The 15,156-nt window shown below is 34.2% G+C and overlaps 1 protein-coding gene across 3 annotated transcripts; it reads right to left on the bottom strand.

Annotated features, from left to right (window-relative positions):
• Positions 1-5,077: 5,077 nt before the first annotated feature.
• LOC125262402 (metal transporter CNNM3) lies at positions 5,078-15,057 on the bottom strand. Of its 3 annotated transcripts, XM_048181163.1 has the most exons (10): positions 13,476-15,057; positions 12,193-12,336; positions 11,953-12,111; positions 11,214-11,383; positions 9,864-9,960; positions 9,176-9,306; positions 7,617-7,743; positions 7,272-7,336; positions 6,991-7,009; positions 5,078-5,987 (listed from the first exon to the last, which is right to left on the bottom strand). In XM_048181163.1, exons 1-8 carry the CDS (start codon positions 14,857-14,859, stop codon positions 7,287-7,289), a joined length of 2,262 nt encoding a protein of 753 aa, XP_048037120.1. In that variant the 5' UTR covers positions 14,860-15,057; the 3' UTR covers positions 5,078-5,987; positions 6,991-7,009; positions 7,272-7,286. The 3 variants fall into 3 exon arrangements, with proteins under 3 accessions (XP_048037120.1, XP_048037121.1, XP_048037119.1); XM_048181164.1 differs by lacking the exon at positions 6,991-7,009; XM_048181162.1 differs by lacking the exons at positions 6,991-7,009; positions 7,272-7,336 and having other exon boundaries at positions 13,476-15,055.
• Between the last annotated feature and the right edge of the window lie 99 nt (positions 15,058-15,156).

Genomic DNA, 15,156 nt, shown 5'->3' with positions numbered 1-15,156 from the left:
TCATACACACACGCACTGCACTTAATCTCAGAATAGGAGAATGACCATATATGTACTTCCAGTCTTCTGTCATTCGCGTGCTGCATGGCAAAAGGAAGTGGCATTGGTCATAAGGTTGTAAAAAAAAAAAAAAACCCAGCCACACCACAACTACTCATAGATAAATAATGAATAATAACGCATGATGCTTACAGATTAAATAGTCATTAATAAATAAGGATTAAATGTTTTCACACAATAATTTTAAATATTTTTATGCTTTGACTTACTGTAACAAAAAATGCTTTAAATAAATCATACTTAATGTTACAGATGTACAGTAACTCATCTCGACAATGTCAGAAACCACACCACAACCGCAAATGAGCAACATAGTGGGTTTTTAAGCAAGTTCTTTGGAAATGTAACATCCGTTTGAATTCTAGTTCTCATAAACATCACACGACATGCAGTAATCTTTCAAATAAAATACACAGGTACACTGAATTGAAAGCGCCGTGCACAATAACAGTGACCGCAGAAAGTATTGGACAATTAAATAACATTCAGACGTGCAGTGTTACTTCACTGTACGTGTCCAGAATTGAGATTGCATTTTCATTTAGCCTACGTTCTTCAGTGATTACCTATCAAGGAGCTATTTGTAAGAATTTTTATTTATTAATTGCATTGTTTGAACTCCTGGTAACAAAAACTTAAAAAACGAGCCCTTTCCCGACCTCGGGTCGTTTTTGCCGGGAAACTCTAAAAGGATGTGATGCGGTTTTCCCGTGGAATTGGGCTACTTTTACACTTTTCATGTCCACGGGTTGAATTGACCCAAAATAATGTGATATTTAGCTCCTGGGATGCAAATTTTACCAGAGAAGTCCCGCCAAAAATGCGATTTTTACCGTGGGACCACCCTGAAATGCGATTGGGCTATAGTTTTGAGGAGTAACTGGGCCCAAGAGCCTCTCCGTTGAATGAGATATGAAATGAAAGACAGGATAATGCTTTGCCATGCATATCAATGTGATTAATTCAAACTAGTTTCACATGACCAGATCTATATAGATTCTAGTCTCAAATACTTTATAATCAAAACTAAGAGTGTTATCTTAGTACCTCATCTGTCGACATGATGCCGGTGAATTGCAGAGCTGGTGCAAAAATATCCATATCGCTATCATCATTTGATTTCTTAACTGTTGTTTTCTCACCTCTGTCATTTTCTGTCATTTATTTTGTTATTGAGAGGAAAACGTGCAGCACATTTATTACGCTACATATTCATCTAAACTTCACTCTCAGCAGTGGATGTCGTCAGATGTTTGTTAATAGATATTGCTGCAAAGGTATGCTATTTAAAGGTGCCCTAGATTCAAAAATTGAATTTACCTCTGCATAATTAAATAACAAGAATTCAGTACATGGAAAAGACATACAGTGAGTCTCAAACTCCATTGTTTCCTCCTTCTTATATAAATCTCATTTGTTTAAAAGACCTCCGAAGAACAGGCGAACCTCAGCATAACACAGACTGTTACGTAACAGCCGGGGTGTACGCCCCCAATATTTGCATATGCCAGCCTATGTTCCCAACATTATGAAAGGCATTAGACAAGGGCAGAACGTCTGGATCTGTGCACAGCCGAATCAACAGAGGTAAGCAAGCAAGGACAATAGCAAAAAATGGCAGATGGAGCAATAATAACTGACATGATTCATGATAGCATGATATTTTTAGTGATATTTGTAAATTGTCTTTCAAAATGTTTCGTTAGCATGTTGCTAATGTACTGTTAAATGTGGTTAAAGTTACCATCGTTTCTTACTGTATTCACGGATACGAGAGCCGTCGCTATTTTCATTTTTAAACACTTGCAGTCTGTATAATTCATAAACACATCTTCATTCTTTATAAATCTCTCCAACTGTGTAGCATTAGCCCGTTAGCCACAGAGCACTATCAAACTCATTCAGAATCAATGTAAACATCAAAATAAACACTGTACTTACGCGATTAGACATGCTGCATGACGAACACTTTGTAAAGATCCATTTTGAGGGTTATATTAGCTGTTTGAACTTTTTTTATGTTGTTTAAGGCAAGCGCGAGCTCTTGGGGCATGGCGCACCAGATTTAAAGGGCCACACACCCTGAATCAGCTCATTTCTAATTATGCCCCAAAATAGGCAGTTAAAAAAAAAAATTAAAAAAAAAATCTATGGGGTATTTTGAGCTGAAACTTCACAGACACATTCAGCGGACACCTTAGACTTATATTACATCTTTTTAAAAAAAGTTCTAGGGTACCTTTAAAACATCTTTTTACTTCTAAGCTAACTAAAAAGTACTTCGCCGTGCGTATTGCGGCCTTGAATCACGTTCAGTCTCTTGTGCAATGAGCGAGAGCACAAGCTGCAGTTCACTTAACGGCCACCGGTGTCACTATTAATATGGATTTCTGAATTCTACATACCATACTGGGAAGCTCATGTAGCATATACACAAAGTCATTACCATGCATGGAGCTCTGCAACACGCACTGGAAACAGAATATAAAATGAAAGACGATCATTTTAGCACTGGGTTGTGTTTATTTCCTATGAAACAGATATCAAGAGCATTCGACGACCCATATACAATACAGAGAAGATTTGAACCTCAACTGCCAAAATGGCTGGTCAGAAGTAAAAGTGTGTTTGAATCCCTGGTAAGATCAATGTTTGTACCTGAAAAATTGACATCTGCCAGCAACTGTTCCCACTTTACAACCTCTATGATCCAGAAGCTTCATATTCATTTACAGTCATCTCTAACCTATAAAACCCCCCAGCTTTTCTCTTGATAGAGTAAGACAAGAAAGGGATTTTTTATATGTATATATATATATATATATATATATATATATATATATATATATATATATATATATATATATATATATATTATACATTCATTATTTTGTGACCATATAAATTGACTTTTACAACAGAAAAAAACAATACAAGATTTTTAACAGCAGAAAATATTTACTTGGGATCACACACTGATCGGTGCAGTCAGTTTTTAGCAGATGGGTTATAATGATGAAGGCAACATAAATATGCACACTTATAAAAACACTTGTAAAAGTGGATACATCATGACTATTTGCATCAATAAAACTGAATAAATGAAGGCTTGAATTTCTTGTACACAAAATAAGTCTCAGTTACTCAAATCTCAAATCTTCCTTTGCACAACAAAATCCAAAGTACATACTACCATTCAAAAGTTTGGGGTCAGTACAATTTTTTCTTGTTAAGAAATAATAATAAAAAAAACTAAACAGATCAAAAGTGACAGTAAAGACATATAAAACGTTACAAAAGATTTCTATTTAAAAAAAAAAAATGCTGTTCTTTTGAACTTTCTATTCATCAAAGAATCCAGAAAAAGAGAACGTATCACGGTTTTCACAAAATTAAGCAGCACAAATATTTTCAACATTAATAATAATAATCAGAAATGTTTCTTGAGCAGCAAATCAGCATATTAGAATGATTTCTGAAGGATCATGTGACACTGAAGACTGGAGTAATGATGCTGAAAATTCAGCTTTGATCACAGGAATAAATTACATTTTACAATATTTTACAATAGAAAACAGTTATTTAAATTATAATAATATTTTACAATATTACTGTTTTACTGTATTTTTGATCAAATAAAGCCACCTTGGTGAGCATAAGAGGCTTCTTATGCATTAAAATATGCATAAGAATGCTTATGCTCTTCTTTAAACATTCAAATCTTCCCGACCCCAAACTTTTGAACAATAGCGTAGGCTGGAATGTCGAAATACGCTACTAAGAGAGTTTATAAAAATTCGATTTCCAAGCATCTTCTCTAGGATAAGCAGATGGAACGGATATAGAAATCATTACAACAGAACTCCATGGAATGCCAAAAAAAAAAAAAAAAAAAAAAAAAAAAAACTGTAGAGAAAGTTCTAGACTCATTAAGAAATAGGATTAAGTTTAATTAGCCATCTACACAATGTTTCAAAATATGATACAACATTGGGATTTTTAGTATTGCTAAGATCTATTTTTCTGGTTATTCTGATGGAACGGTCAGTTAGCGCCAGTATGGGAAAGGTTCGATATTTTTCATTTATACTGTTAGCTACATCGCTACAGTCATGCAAGGCATTTAGTCAGCGAATATAATTCAAATGTTTCTGAAATGCAGAACTGAAAGGCAGCCGCATGCAGTGAGTTTTAATGTCACTCTCGAAATGATGTTTTTTCAGCAAATAAATCAGAAAGGGACCAAATATACAAATATCTAAAACCTCTGCATCTAAGGCCACATCTTTTATCTGATCCAGCTTTTTGCAAGTTTCCTGTGAATAAACTTACATATTGTGCACATTTTGTGGCCTAGAGCTGCGCGATTAATCGTTATCGTGACCTCGATTCAAACACCCACTCCATCTTACTCCTAAATGACGACGATTCGACAGTGTCTATTAAACTTTTGACAAGTACGATCACAGCGAACATTCAAATCTGTGTTTGCGCTGCCGCTGATCCAAGGAGAGCCGTTGTTGTGTGTAAGTATGAAACAGCTTTACTAACAAACTTTTCAACCACACACACACACACAATAGCGATGGAGTAAATCACCTTTTGAAAGTAACTTGATGCTTCAAATAAAGATCAATTACATCGATACGCCAGTAGATGGCGACAAGTGACTGTTAAAAATATATATTTGCCATTGAATCATACATTCAAGAGATTCGCTTAAAATCGCTGATTCATCCAGTAATGAAAAGAGAAGTCTTTATGAGTGAGTCATTGAATCATTCATTCAATAATTCAAATGAATTAAATATTAAATAGAACGCAGCAATTAACATTTTGACAAACTCTAGTAAATGACACGTTATTTTGTTTAGCTGTCTATTCAGAATCGTGGGAGAAATGTGATCCATTTTAAACCAAAAAAATATATAAATAAATAAAAAATTGGGATTCTCAGTTTATCCAAACTCGTACAGCTCTATTGTGGCCTAAAAAGAAATAGTCTCCAACAAACCTGTATTTGAAAAACATTTATGTTTTAATCATGATTAATCTTTACCTATTACCCCAATGGTCTGAAATCATATGCATGTTCATATTTGATGACATTATGCTATAGTTTCTTGGTTATTCCAGTTCAAATATATATGGTTTGAATGATTTTTGATTGTCAATGAAGTAGTCAAAATTATTTAAAAGTGTTTATGCTGTCTTAAAATGTTAAGGTTAATCAACTTGAAATGTATTAGTGATACACTGGATATTTGAGTTAAATCTGGGAAAATTATTCTAATGCTAAATTTTAAGTTGTGATAGCTTATTTCCATTTTTTTTCTTAATGCAGGTTGACAGCTGTAGTTACTATTAAATGTCACTGTATGGTGAAAGATCATCAGAAAAGACATTGTTCACTGGAAACTTAAGATTACACGTTTGGAATGAGGGTGAGAATATGAGATTTCTGTCGCTCTGAACCCATTTTGGCACATTAGGGCTTGACAATATGGAGACGTTGGATTCAGGGCTGTAATACTGTTTCTATGATGTGACAGGAATGGTAAGATCTTGGCACAAAACCATTTAATTTAGTAGTACATATGCACACATATACACCTTAAGAAAATAAGTGAACCCAAGTAGACTGTATAGAGGAAATGACATCAGAGGGAACGGCTGAATAAGCAGAACAGCAAGAACAGATCCCATCTGACCAGAATGACATGTCTTTTGTTTTCCTCAACAGTCCTCCATCTGGCTCAATCGCTGCATTCCAGGAGTAAAAGATTCGTTTAAGACGGCAACAAACAAATTAGTTGTCATAATAAAATCCTTGTGAGTTCTTGAGGAAGGTTAGATAGAAGGTCAAAACGCTCCTCTCTGGCTGTGAAGCTCCTCGTCTGGCCTAGATTCCTGGCTTTTGCTCGCACCTGCAGATCCCAGGAAACCAGAAGGAAACCATCCGTCAGAAATACGCATTCATCATTCTCTGGCAACATATTCTGACATCATTCATTGAAGCGTGTCCAAAATGACCAAAATACTGTGGCTGAGAATTATTTTTAAGTGTTTGCAAATTTGTAGATGGATTAAGAAACAGTTTCCATGTAATTTTAAGTCCAATGAATCATTACAACTTAAGAGACATTTGTCATATTAATAGCTTATTATTGGAAGACAGACAAAAATATAAAAAAAAAAAAAAAAAAAAAAAATAAATGTTACATTTTATATAAAAACTTTACCATTTATTTTATATATATATATATATATATATATATATATATATATATATATATATATATATATATATATATATATATATATATATATATAAAAATAAAAATAATTAATTTAATTTATATATAATAAATAATTTGTTTGTATTTTTTTTACATTATTTTTAATGATAATTTAGCCCATTGTCCTCTCAAAATTGTAATTAGTGCATCATTTATTATTATTATTATTTTTTTTTTCAATTTTGAGTTATTTTCAATCAAAATTTCCAATCTCATTTCCAAAACAAAAATACAATAATATATTTTATGGCTGGCACAACAAATACTAATATGATGTTTGCATATTTTACAATTTAAATATGTATATCATTGCTTTTTTATTATAGTAAATGAGAATGGCAAGATAATGTGCATCTGTAATTGTTGCAGCTTGTTTCCTTTAGACCATTTCATATGATTTTGGAGTGAAATATGGACACATGTTCCTTTACAGGTTTTGTGAGATTCCTATTATATATATATATATATATATATATATTCTGATAATATAGGCTTTCAATATCAGCCTACTATATTAAAATGGACATTGTACAAAGCATCTTTGCCCAAAGTTGATTTATTTATTGGCTCAAAAGCATTTGTTATTATTACCAGTTTAGTAGAGTAGAGGGAACTTCATAAGAAGACTTACCTGGACATTTATATCCTGTCTGAGAGTTTAATGTGGAGGTGCCAACAGACAGCATTAATATAGCAGAGGGTTACTTTGCAAAACGGTGGCATTAAAAAGTTATGGGAAAAAAGACTGACTTAAGCTCATATCAGTGATGCATTCAAATGTAACCGCTATCCGTTTCATTTGGCATGCACTGATGTATCATACCAACCACCTGGTGGCGCTCTGTGATGCGTCGAGTGCTGATGGGATACATGTTTCAAACGTAACATATCATGCTTATCACTTGCATTTACCTCATGCAAAGTACACTAACAGTAGTTGTCAATTGCGTCAAAGAATGAATAGTGGAGCTGAAAGTCTAATGGAGACAAAAAGGAGGAGAAAATGAAGGGAAGGAGAGAAAAAGACAAAGAAAGAGAACACAGTCTTAGTTCAGCAGAAGAGATGGATGTAGACAGAAGCCTCTGGTTTAACACACTACACAGTGTTTTATAGACATTCCCGGTTGACGTGTTCCCGCATGTTTAGACTCCACAACATTCCAAAGCTGGCCAAATGCTCAGAAACACACAAGATACGCAAAATCCAAACACAATGTTCCGTTTCATGCATGTGTGCTGTGTGTTCGTGCCACGTACCTTGAGTAGTGTTTTTCTCGTTCAGGAGTTTAGTCTGACTGTTGGGCAGGATCTTAATTTCAGGGGGGTCGGGGCTCTGAGCGACCCGGGACGCCATCAAGGCGTTGAGGTACTGCAGACGGGTCACCTGTGGGACATGGGCCGATTTTAATAAAAAAAAGCAAAAGCAAAGGAGAAGTATCCACGTGCGACAAAAAGATCAAATAATTGTTCTAAAAATTCTTCAATAAGTTCCTAAAATAAAAACCTCTGAGAAGGATCACAACATTACAAACTTTGATTTGAAGCAAAAATGTTTGATAAAACCATACAACACTGCACTTCAAATCTTTCATGAGAGAAATCAACTACAGTTCCATAAATCAAATAAAACTATTGACTTATATTCCATGGTTATAGGTATGAAAATAATATTTCATGTTAACTGCAAGAAATTCAAATAGTTAAGCAAATGAGATTGCAAGTGAGACTCAATTATCTAATTTGCAAGCATACATATTAACCGCTTAACCACTTCAGAGCTAATGGTAGGTCTGTCTCGAAAAATGTTTATCCATAAAAACATATTTTAATTGCTACATTTTTAAATATCATTTTAAATGTTAAAATAACAACAATGGTAATGAAATTTAAATAATTTTAAATATAATTAAAAATATTTTTAAATTAACATTTTTTAAAATAATAAATACAAATATTTAATATAATTTTATATTAATATATTATTAAATACATTTAACATTTAATCTTAAATATTAAAATAACCCTCAAACACTGGTAATTTCATTACTATTAAATTAAATGTTAAATATTTGTAATCATGTATTTATATAAAATTATATTTTATATTAAACATTTATATTATTATTTTAACATTTAAAATATTTTTAAATGCTCAAACATAGGTAATTTCATTACTATTGGTGTTTATATTCTAAAAAAATATATTTAAATATTAAAATAAGAATAATAAATATAAATATTTAATATAATATATTATTTTATATTAATATATATTATTAAAAATATTTAACATTTAAGTTTAAATGTTACAATAACATCAACAACAATAGTAATTCAATTACCAATGATTGTGTATTTAAATACTTTTAAAAATTAGGTTTAAATGTTAAAATAATAATAATAATAATAATAAATATACATATTTAATGTAATATGCAATTTTATTTTAACAGATTATTAAATATATTTAACATTTTTAATGTTAAAACAACAACAACAACAACAGTAATAAAATAATCAAATATTTAAAATGTATAAATATATTTAAACATCATTTTAAATTTTAATATTTTACCAAAAAAATCAATTTCTATGATGAAAAAAATAGAAAAACTGAAGCCTGACATCAGGTGAAAAGAATGTCGTATCAGAGGTGGAAGGAGAACAAACATTTTCATTTTTTAAAATCATGCACAATTAGACTAGGAACATGTATTATGAAAGCAAATTCATAATCAATGCTCAGTGATCAAATACGAACGCAAAAGTGAGAATAAGCTCAAAGGAAGTAAAGCGAGAGCTGTGTGTGTTTTCACCTTGATGAGCTGCAGGTCTGTGAGGGCTCGTACTGTGTAGTCGGGACAGTAGCTGGACGGGCTGGTGGCTTCTCCCAGCTCAAAGGGGTCTCTGGGGGACTGACGCTGCGTGGACACCGGAGACTGGTGGACTGATCACACCGACAGTCATTACGGTCAATATACCAGAACATGGACTGCTGACATTCATGGCAGTGCAATAACACTGTGGAGCTAATCAGGTGTTATGCAATAAAACAACAAGAGATAAATCTTATCACTTAATCAGATGTTTATCTGGGTTTTGTGTCTTAACCAACTGCTACTGCAATCCACTGCGAGATATTCTGTCATATGTCTGGTTTACATTTTTATTGTTTTGATGGTAGCCCCGCCCCCAGTAAAATCTCATTGGTCATGTTACTCTCAGTGAGGACAGAAAAACTTGGAAAGTTTGTGTCTGTGTGACTGGTTAGGTGGAACATCAACATTTAAACAATAGTCCCATATAGTCGTTTTGCTTTCAAAACACAAAAGGCTTGCACAATCAGCTGTTTTTTGTTTTGTTGCCCTACAGCTTACAAGCAAAACTCAAAGCAATGTAAGCCAACATTCATTTTTGTTAAGCAGCGTTATTAACAGATGATTAGAATGATGGATGTAGATTTGATCTGGGATTATAATAAAAGCACATATGGGCAGGAAGTACCTGAGGAGGGAGCTGTGAGCGCGGACACGCCGTAATAAGTGAACGCGCCATTTTCGAACTTTAAGCCTTCTTTTCCGATCTCCACCTCCACTCGGCCCTACACACACAAAAACATGCACAGAAATACATCACCAAAATAAATGCTTAATAAATGGTTGATCTCACACAATTAGCCAAAAATGTTATTTTGTAATTCAAAATATTAATTTCAATTAATATAAAATATGAATGTATATTTATTTGTTATATAAAAAAATGATAAAATATTATTTATATTTAATTTTACAAATGGAAAAGGGCATGATCAAGAATGTGAATTTAAAATAAGAAATTGAGCTCTTAAAATAGTTCTTTCTGACAGATTTTTATTAATAAATAATACATTTAATCAATGTTTAAATATGTTTATATGTAAAATATTGTAAATATAATTTTAACTCAAAATAATAACAATAATAACTAATTACTATTGTATTTATTATTGTTATATTCATTACATAATCATTATTATTATTAAATGATCTATGTTAGATTTTCAAATATTGAAATATAATTAAAATACCATTTTAAAGTCAATATTTTAATTATAAAAAAACACTACTACTACTACTATTATCATATTTAGATATTGTGTATTTATTAACATTATTATTTTCACCAGTGCTTATAAGTGCCTTACATAATTCATGATCAAAAATGTGAATTTATAAGAAATTGAGCTCTTCCAGCTTAAAAACAAAGTTTAAATATTACTAATATTCTGACAGATTGATAATAATTAATTAATTTATCAGTGTTTAAATATTTATTTATAAGTAAAATATTTTAAATAAAATTTTAATTGTTAAAATAATAAAAAATAATAACAGTAATTATTATAGAATGTCATTATTATTGTTATGATTCATTATTATTACATATTAATTATTATTCTTATAAAGTGCCTTACATATTCCATGATCAAAAATGTGAATTTATAATAAGAAATAAGAAAAAAACAAAACAAGGTTTAAACATTACTAACACTTTCTCAGATTGATAATAATAAATTATTAATTTATTGATTGATGTTTAAATATGTTTCTATATTTTTTAAAATAATAATAATAATAATAACAGCAATTATAATCAATCTTAAATGAATGATATTTAAAATATAATTTAAAAAAAGAACTACTACTACTACTATTACTGCTACTGCTACTAGTAATAATATCATATTTAGATATTATAAATTATTTATTAACACTATTATTTACACCAGTGCTTATAAAGTGCCTTACATGAAACAATGTCCATAAACACTGGCGTGCAGACAGATAAAAGGCACACTGAGGTTTGTTGTCGTACCTGCAGCAGCAGAATGAAGTAATCCACAGGGTGGTTCCGCGTGTACAGGTAGTGATCAGGACTGAGCCGGTTCCCGGGGTCAAACTTCACTTCTTGATTGACGCTCGGGTGCCGCAGCAGATGAAATAAGACTCTCTCTGACACGCGCTGCGGGCTGAAGTGTTCCACCTCTGAAACAGACAAGGAGGTGCGCCACTTAATGGTGTATGAAATCACCTCCATTAACCAGAACATAACAGAACAAAACGATCCGAGAGACTGAAACAAACTTCTTTAGCACTTTCTTCTTGTCAGACTAACAAATATCCACCTATGTCACTCATGACCTTTCCAACATGATTACGTAATGCGTGGCGCATCGCAGAGCAGTGCAAGACGAGCATTTGTGGTTAAAAAGTATATACATTTTAATTTATTTTTTTAGAAAATGACCAATTGTTTCGCTAGATATTCCTCAGCTGGGATCATGTAGAGCTCTTTGAAGCTGCACTGAAACTGACATTTGAACCTTCAACCTGTTGGAGTCCACTAAATGGAGAAAAATCCTGGAATGTTTTCCTCAAAAACCTTCATTTCTTTTCAAATGAAGAAAGAAAGACATGAACATCTTGGATGACATGATGGGGGTGAGTAAATTATCAGGAAATTTTAATTCTGAAGTGAACTAATCCTTTAAACGATAATAAAAAAAAAATCACTGTAACACACAGATTTTTGCTTCATATTGAAGCAGGCAGACCTCGGGACAGGAAGCGATGGGTGGCCAGCAACAGTTGAGGAGAGGTGCGGATCTTCGGTTCGCCCTCTGGAGGTTTAAAGATGGAGAACTCGTCATGAACGCTACGCGGCTCCAGGGGAATCTCCAACGGGGCCATCGGACGCTTCACCTTCATGTCCACTGTGGAACAAGACAAAACGCATTAGAATTCAGTTCACATGATGCGATAGAAATCAACTCTAAAACACATCAGCCACTCACTGTAACCATCAGACTCGTCCAGGATCTCAGATTTGATGATTTCCTCAATAACGTCCTCCAGCGTGACCAGCCCCAGAACCTCGTAGAACGGATCTCCTTCACCCTCATTATTCACCTTCTGAACGATGGCCAAGTGTGAGTTTCCTGTGAAGACAGAGAACATGTGCTTTAGAAGAAGCAGCTTTCTAATGACTTAAGTTTTACTCTTCAGTTTCTAAAATTGCATTTTTTTATATGTGTGTGAGATATATATATATATATATATATATATATATATATATATATATATATAGACATTTCCTATTAGACAATAAACATTATTATATTATTAATAGATAATAAATATTATAATATTATTAGATGTGTAATAAACACTGATATATAAACAGTTGTACATAAAAAAATGGACAAAGAATAAATTAATAAAATATTTTATAAAAGTTTTGTGAAAATAAAAGCCTGAATATTTATATGCATTCAATATAGGCCTAATCAGGCCAACAGAAATAATTGCAAATAAATGGTAAAATAAATAATTAATAAAATTTGCACACCGATACACCTAGTTTGAAGGTATATGATTATGATTATCAAGTTATAAAAACACTACTAACCCATTCTGACAGATTAATAATAATAAAATTAAATGTTGAAATATTTAAATATATTTTAATCATTATAATTATTAAATAAAAAGCCCATTATTATATCAGACCAACAAAAATAATTGCAGATAATTACTAAAATATTGGTTGCACATCAATACACCTAGTTTTAAGGCCCGATTATGATGCACTACCTCCCCATACTGACAAATTAATAACAATAATAAAAATATACATGTTTAAATATTATTTAATATATTTTTAATTGTTCATATTTTAATAAGTATTAATAATTTTTAATAATAATAATAATAATAAATAATATTATAGGCATTCAATATCTGCAGATATAAATATTTGCAGATAATTTCTAAAATATTGGTTGCACACCAATATAGGCATCTGATTATGATTATCAAGTTATCAAAACACTACTAACCCATTTTGACAGATTAATAACAATAATAAAAGTATAATTAAATATATTTTTAATTGTTCGTTTTTAGTAAGTATTAACACTTCAATAAATAACAACATTAATAATAATAATAATAATAATAATAATAATAAAAAAAAAAGTTTGATGAAAATGAATCCCCAAATATTAAATGCATTCAATATCGGCCTAATCAGGCCAACACATGTAGTCTGAAGGCATCTGCTTAGGATCTGACATGCCTTTTTTGAATTCCTCCAGCATTGCATCCAGCTTGGTGTCATTAAATACAAAATGCAGAGGATGGTTGTAGAACTTGGTGATGGTGGTCATGGGAGTGCGGTCCTCTGGGTCAACCAACGCCAAGTCTTTCACGTACAGGATCTCGACGATATTGGACCTCTCCTCTTCGTACACAGGGACGCGAGTGTAGCCGCTCTGCATGATCTCAGACATGGTGTTGAAGTCCAGCACGGCCGTGGAGGGCAGCATGAAGCAATCCTTCAGGGGCGTCAAGATATCCTCCACCGTTTTGGTCCTGAGAGCGCCCTTACTGAACTCCACCTTGACAAACTCATTATACGGATCGTTCACACTAGTCCGAATCATTTCCATGGTTTTCTCACGGATGCCACAGGTGCTCACGTCCCGGTGGAGGATCAAGTCCAGCAGGAGTCCGAGAGGACAGGAAAGCGGACACGTCAGAATGAGACAGATCTGGGCCAGCCATATCAACCCCGGTGCCATCTGAAACCCATAGCCCGAACATACGATATGAGGAACCAACTCAGCCAGGAGGAATATGAGGAAGCCACTAGTGAACACAGCGGGGAGGATGGACCCATAGAGGCGGTACAACAGAACGCCAAGCACCGAGTGACCCAATGCACAAATGAACAGGAGCGAGCACACCAAAACATTTCCTCTCCTCCGGATGGGCTTGAGGCGCTTGGCCGCCCGCTTCTCATCCTCCGAACCGCAGCTGTGCAGAACATACAGCTCCAGTGGGTCCAGCCACAGTAAACTCAGATTCAAGCATCTGACCACACTACAAATCAAAACCAGAAGCACAAGCACCAAAATCAAACCCCACAGCGGAATGTAATCAGATGGTACACCCGGGTCCCTAATAAGAAACTTGTCCGACCCGAATGACCCCCACGTCTGGCCCTTTAAGACGCACATGTGATGGAAAACAGGCTCTGCATCTTTATTCTCCGTTTCGGATGCTGCAGACTCAGTCTGGACTTCTAGAAGCCCGCTGTTTTCCTCATCCAAGTCAAATTGTCCGTGCACCTTGAACGCAGCGGAGCTGCGGCGCTCCTCCAGCGCGCACGGGTCACCCGAACCGCCTTCAGTCGCGGCGAACGCGACCCACGGCCAGGTCTCATTGGACAGGTAGGACCCAAACAATCTGAGCTTGAAAGCGGTCCCGTTCGGAGCTACGATGACCCGTTCGCGCAGGTACACCAGCTCGCTAGCGTTCTCCAGGCGCAGCCCGAAAACCTGCACTTCTTGAAGGCTGCAGGTTCCGAACCCGCACAGGAACGATATGATCAACGGGAGACGCAGCTCCGCCAAGCTGACCACCATATTGGAATAGGACAGCCTGGCTTTATGTATCATGTGACGCTGCTGATGTTGTTGCTGCTGCTGCTACCCTCCTACTTTTTCACTTGTTTTCATATAAAACGGTGAGGGAAACTGGCTCGGTCCGGCCGCCATCTTGGCTCGGCGATTCTTAAGGAACGGGCACGGATGTGCCCCCGAACACTGGAGCCACAATGAACACCGTTTCTTTTTTCACACGGACGCTACGTCGTGTCAGTGATGGACCAATGACAGAACGGCAGGTTCTCGCTTGACCAATCGGAGAACGGGCTGGCTTGGTAAACCACGCCCTTAACGGCACTGAGGAACGTC

The sequence above is a fragment of the Megalobrama amblycephala genome, linkage group LG2, assembly GCF_018812025.1.
Source record: "Megalobrama amblycephala isolate DHTTF-2021 linkage group LG2, ASM1881202v1, whole genome shotgun sequence".
Taxonomy (NCBI): Eukaryota; Metazoa; Chordata; class Actinopteri; order Cypriniformes; family Xenocyprididae; genus Megalobrama; species Megalobrama amblycephala.
This window is presented reverse-complemented; position numbering and strand designations above follow the sequence as displayed.

Coding starts and splice junctions, on each gene's coding strand:
- LOC125262402 (XM_048181162.1), bottom strand. CDS start 14,859: ATGATACATAAAGCCAGGCTGTCCTATTCCAATATGGTGGTCAGCTTG. Junction 9,307..9,863: donor GCTCACAGCTCCCTCCTCAG/GTACTTCCTGCC, acceptor CGGTGTGATCAG/TCCACCAGTCTCCGGTGTCC. Junction 5,988..7,616: donor CGAGAAAAACACTACTCAAG/GTACGTGGCACG, acceptor TGGGATCTGCAG/GTGCGAGCAAAAGCCAGGAA.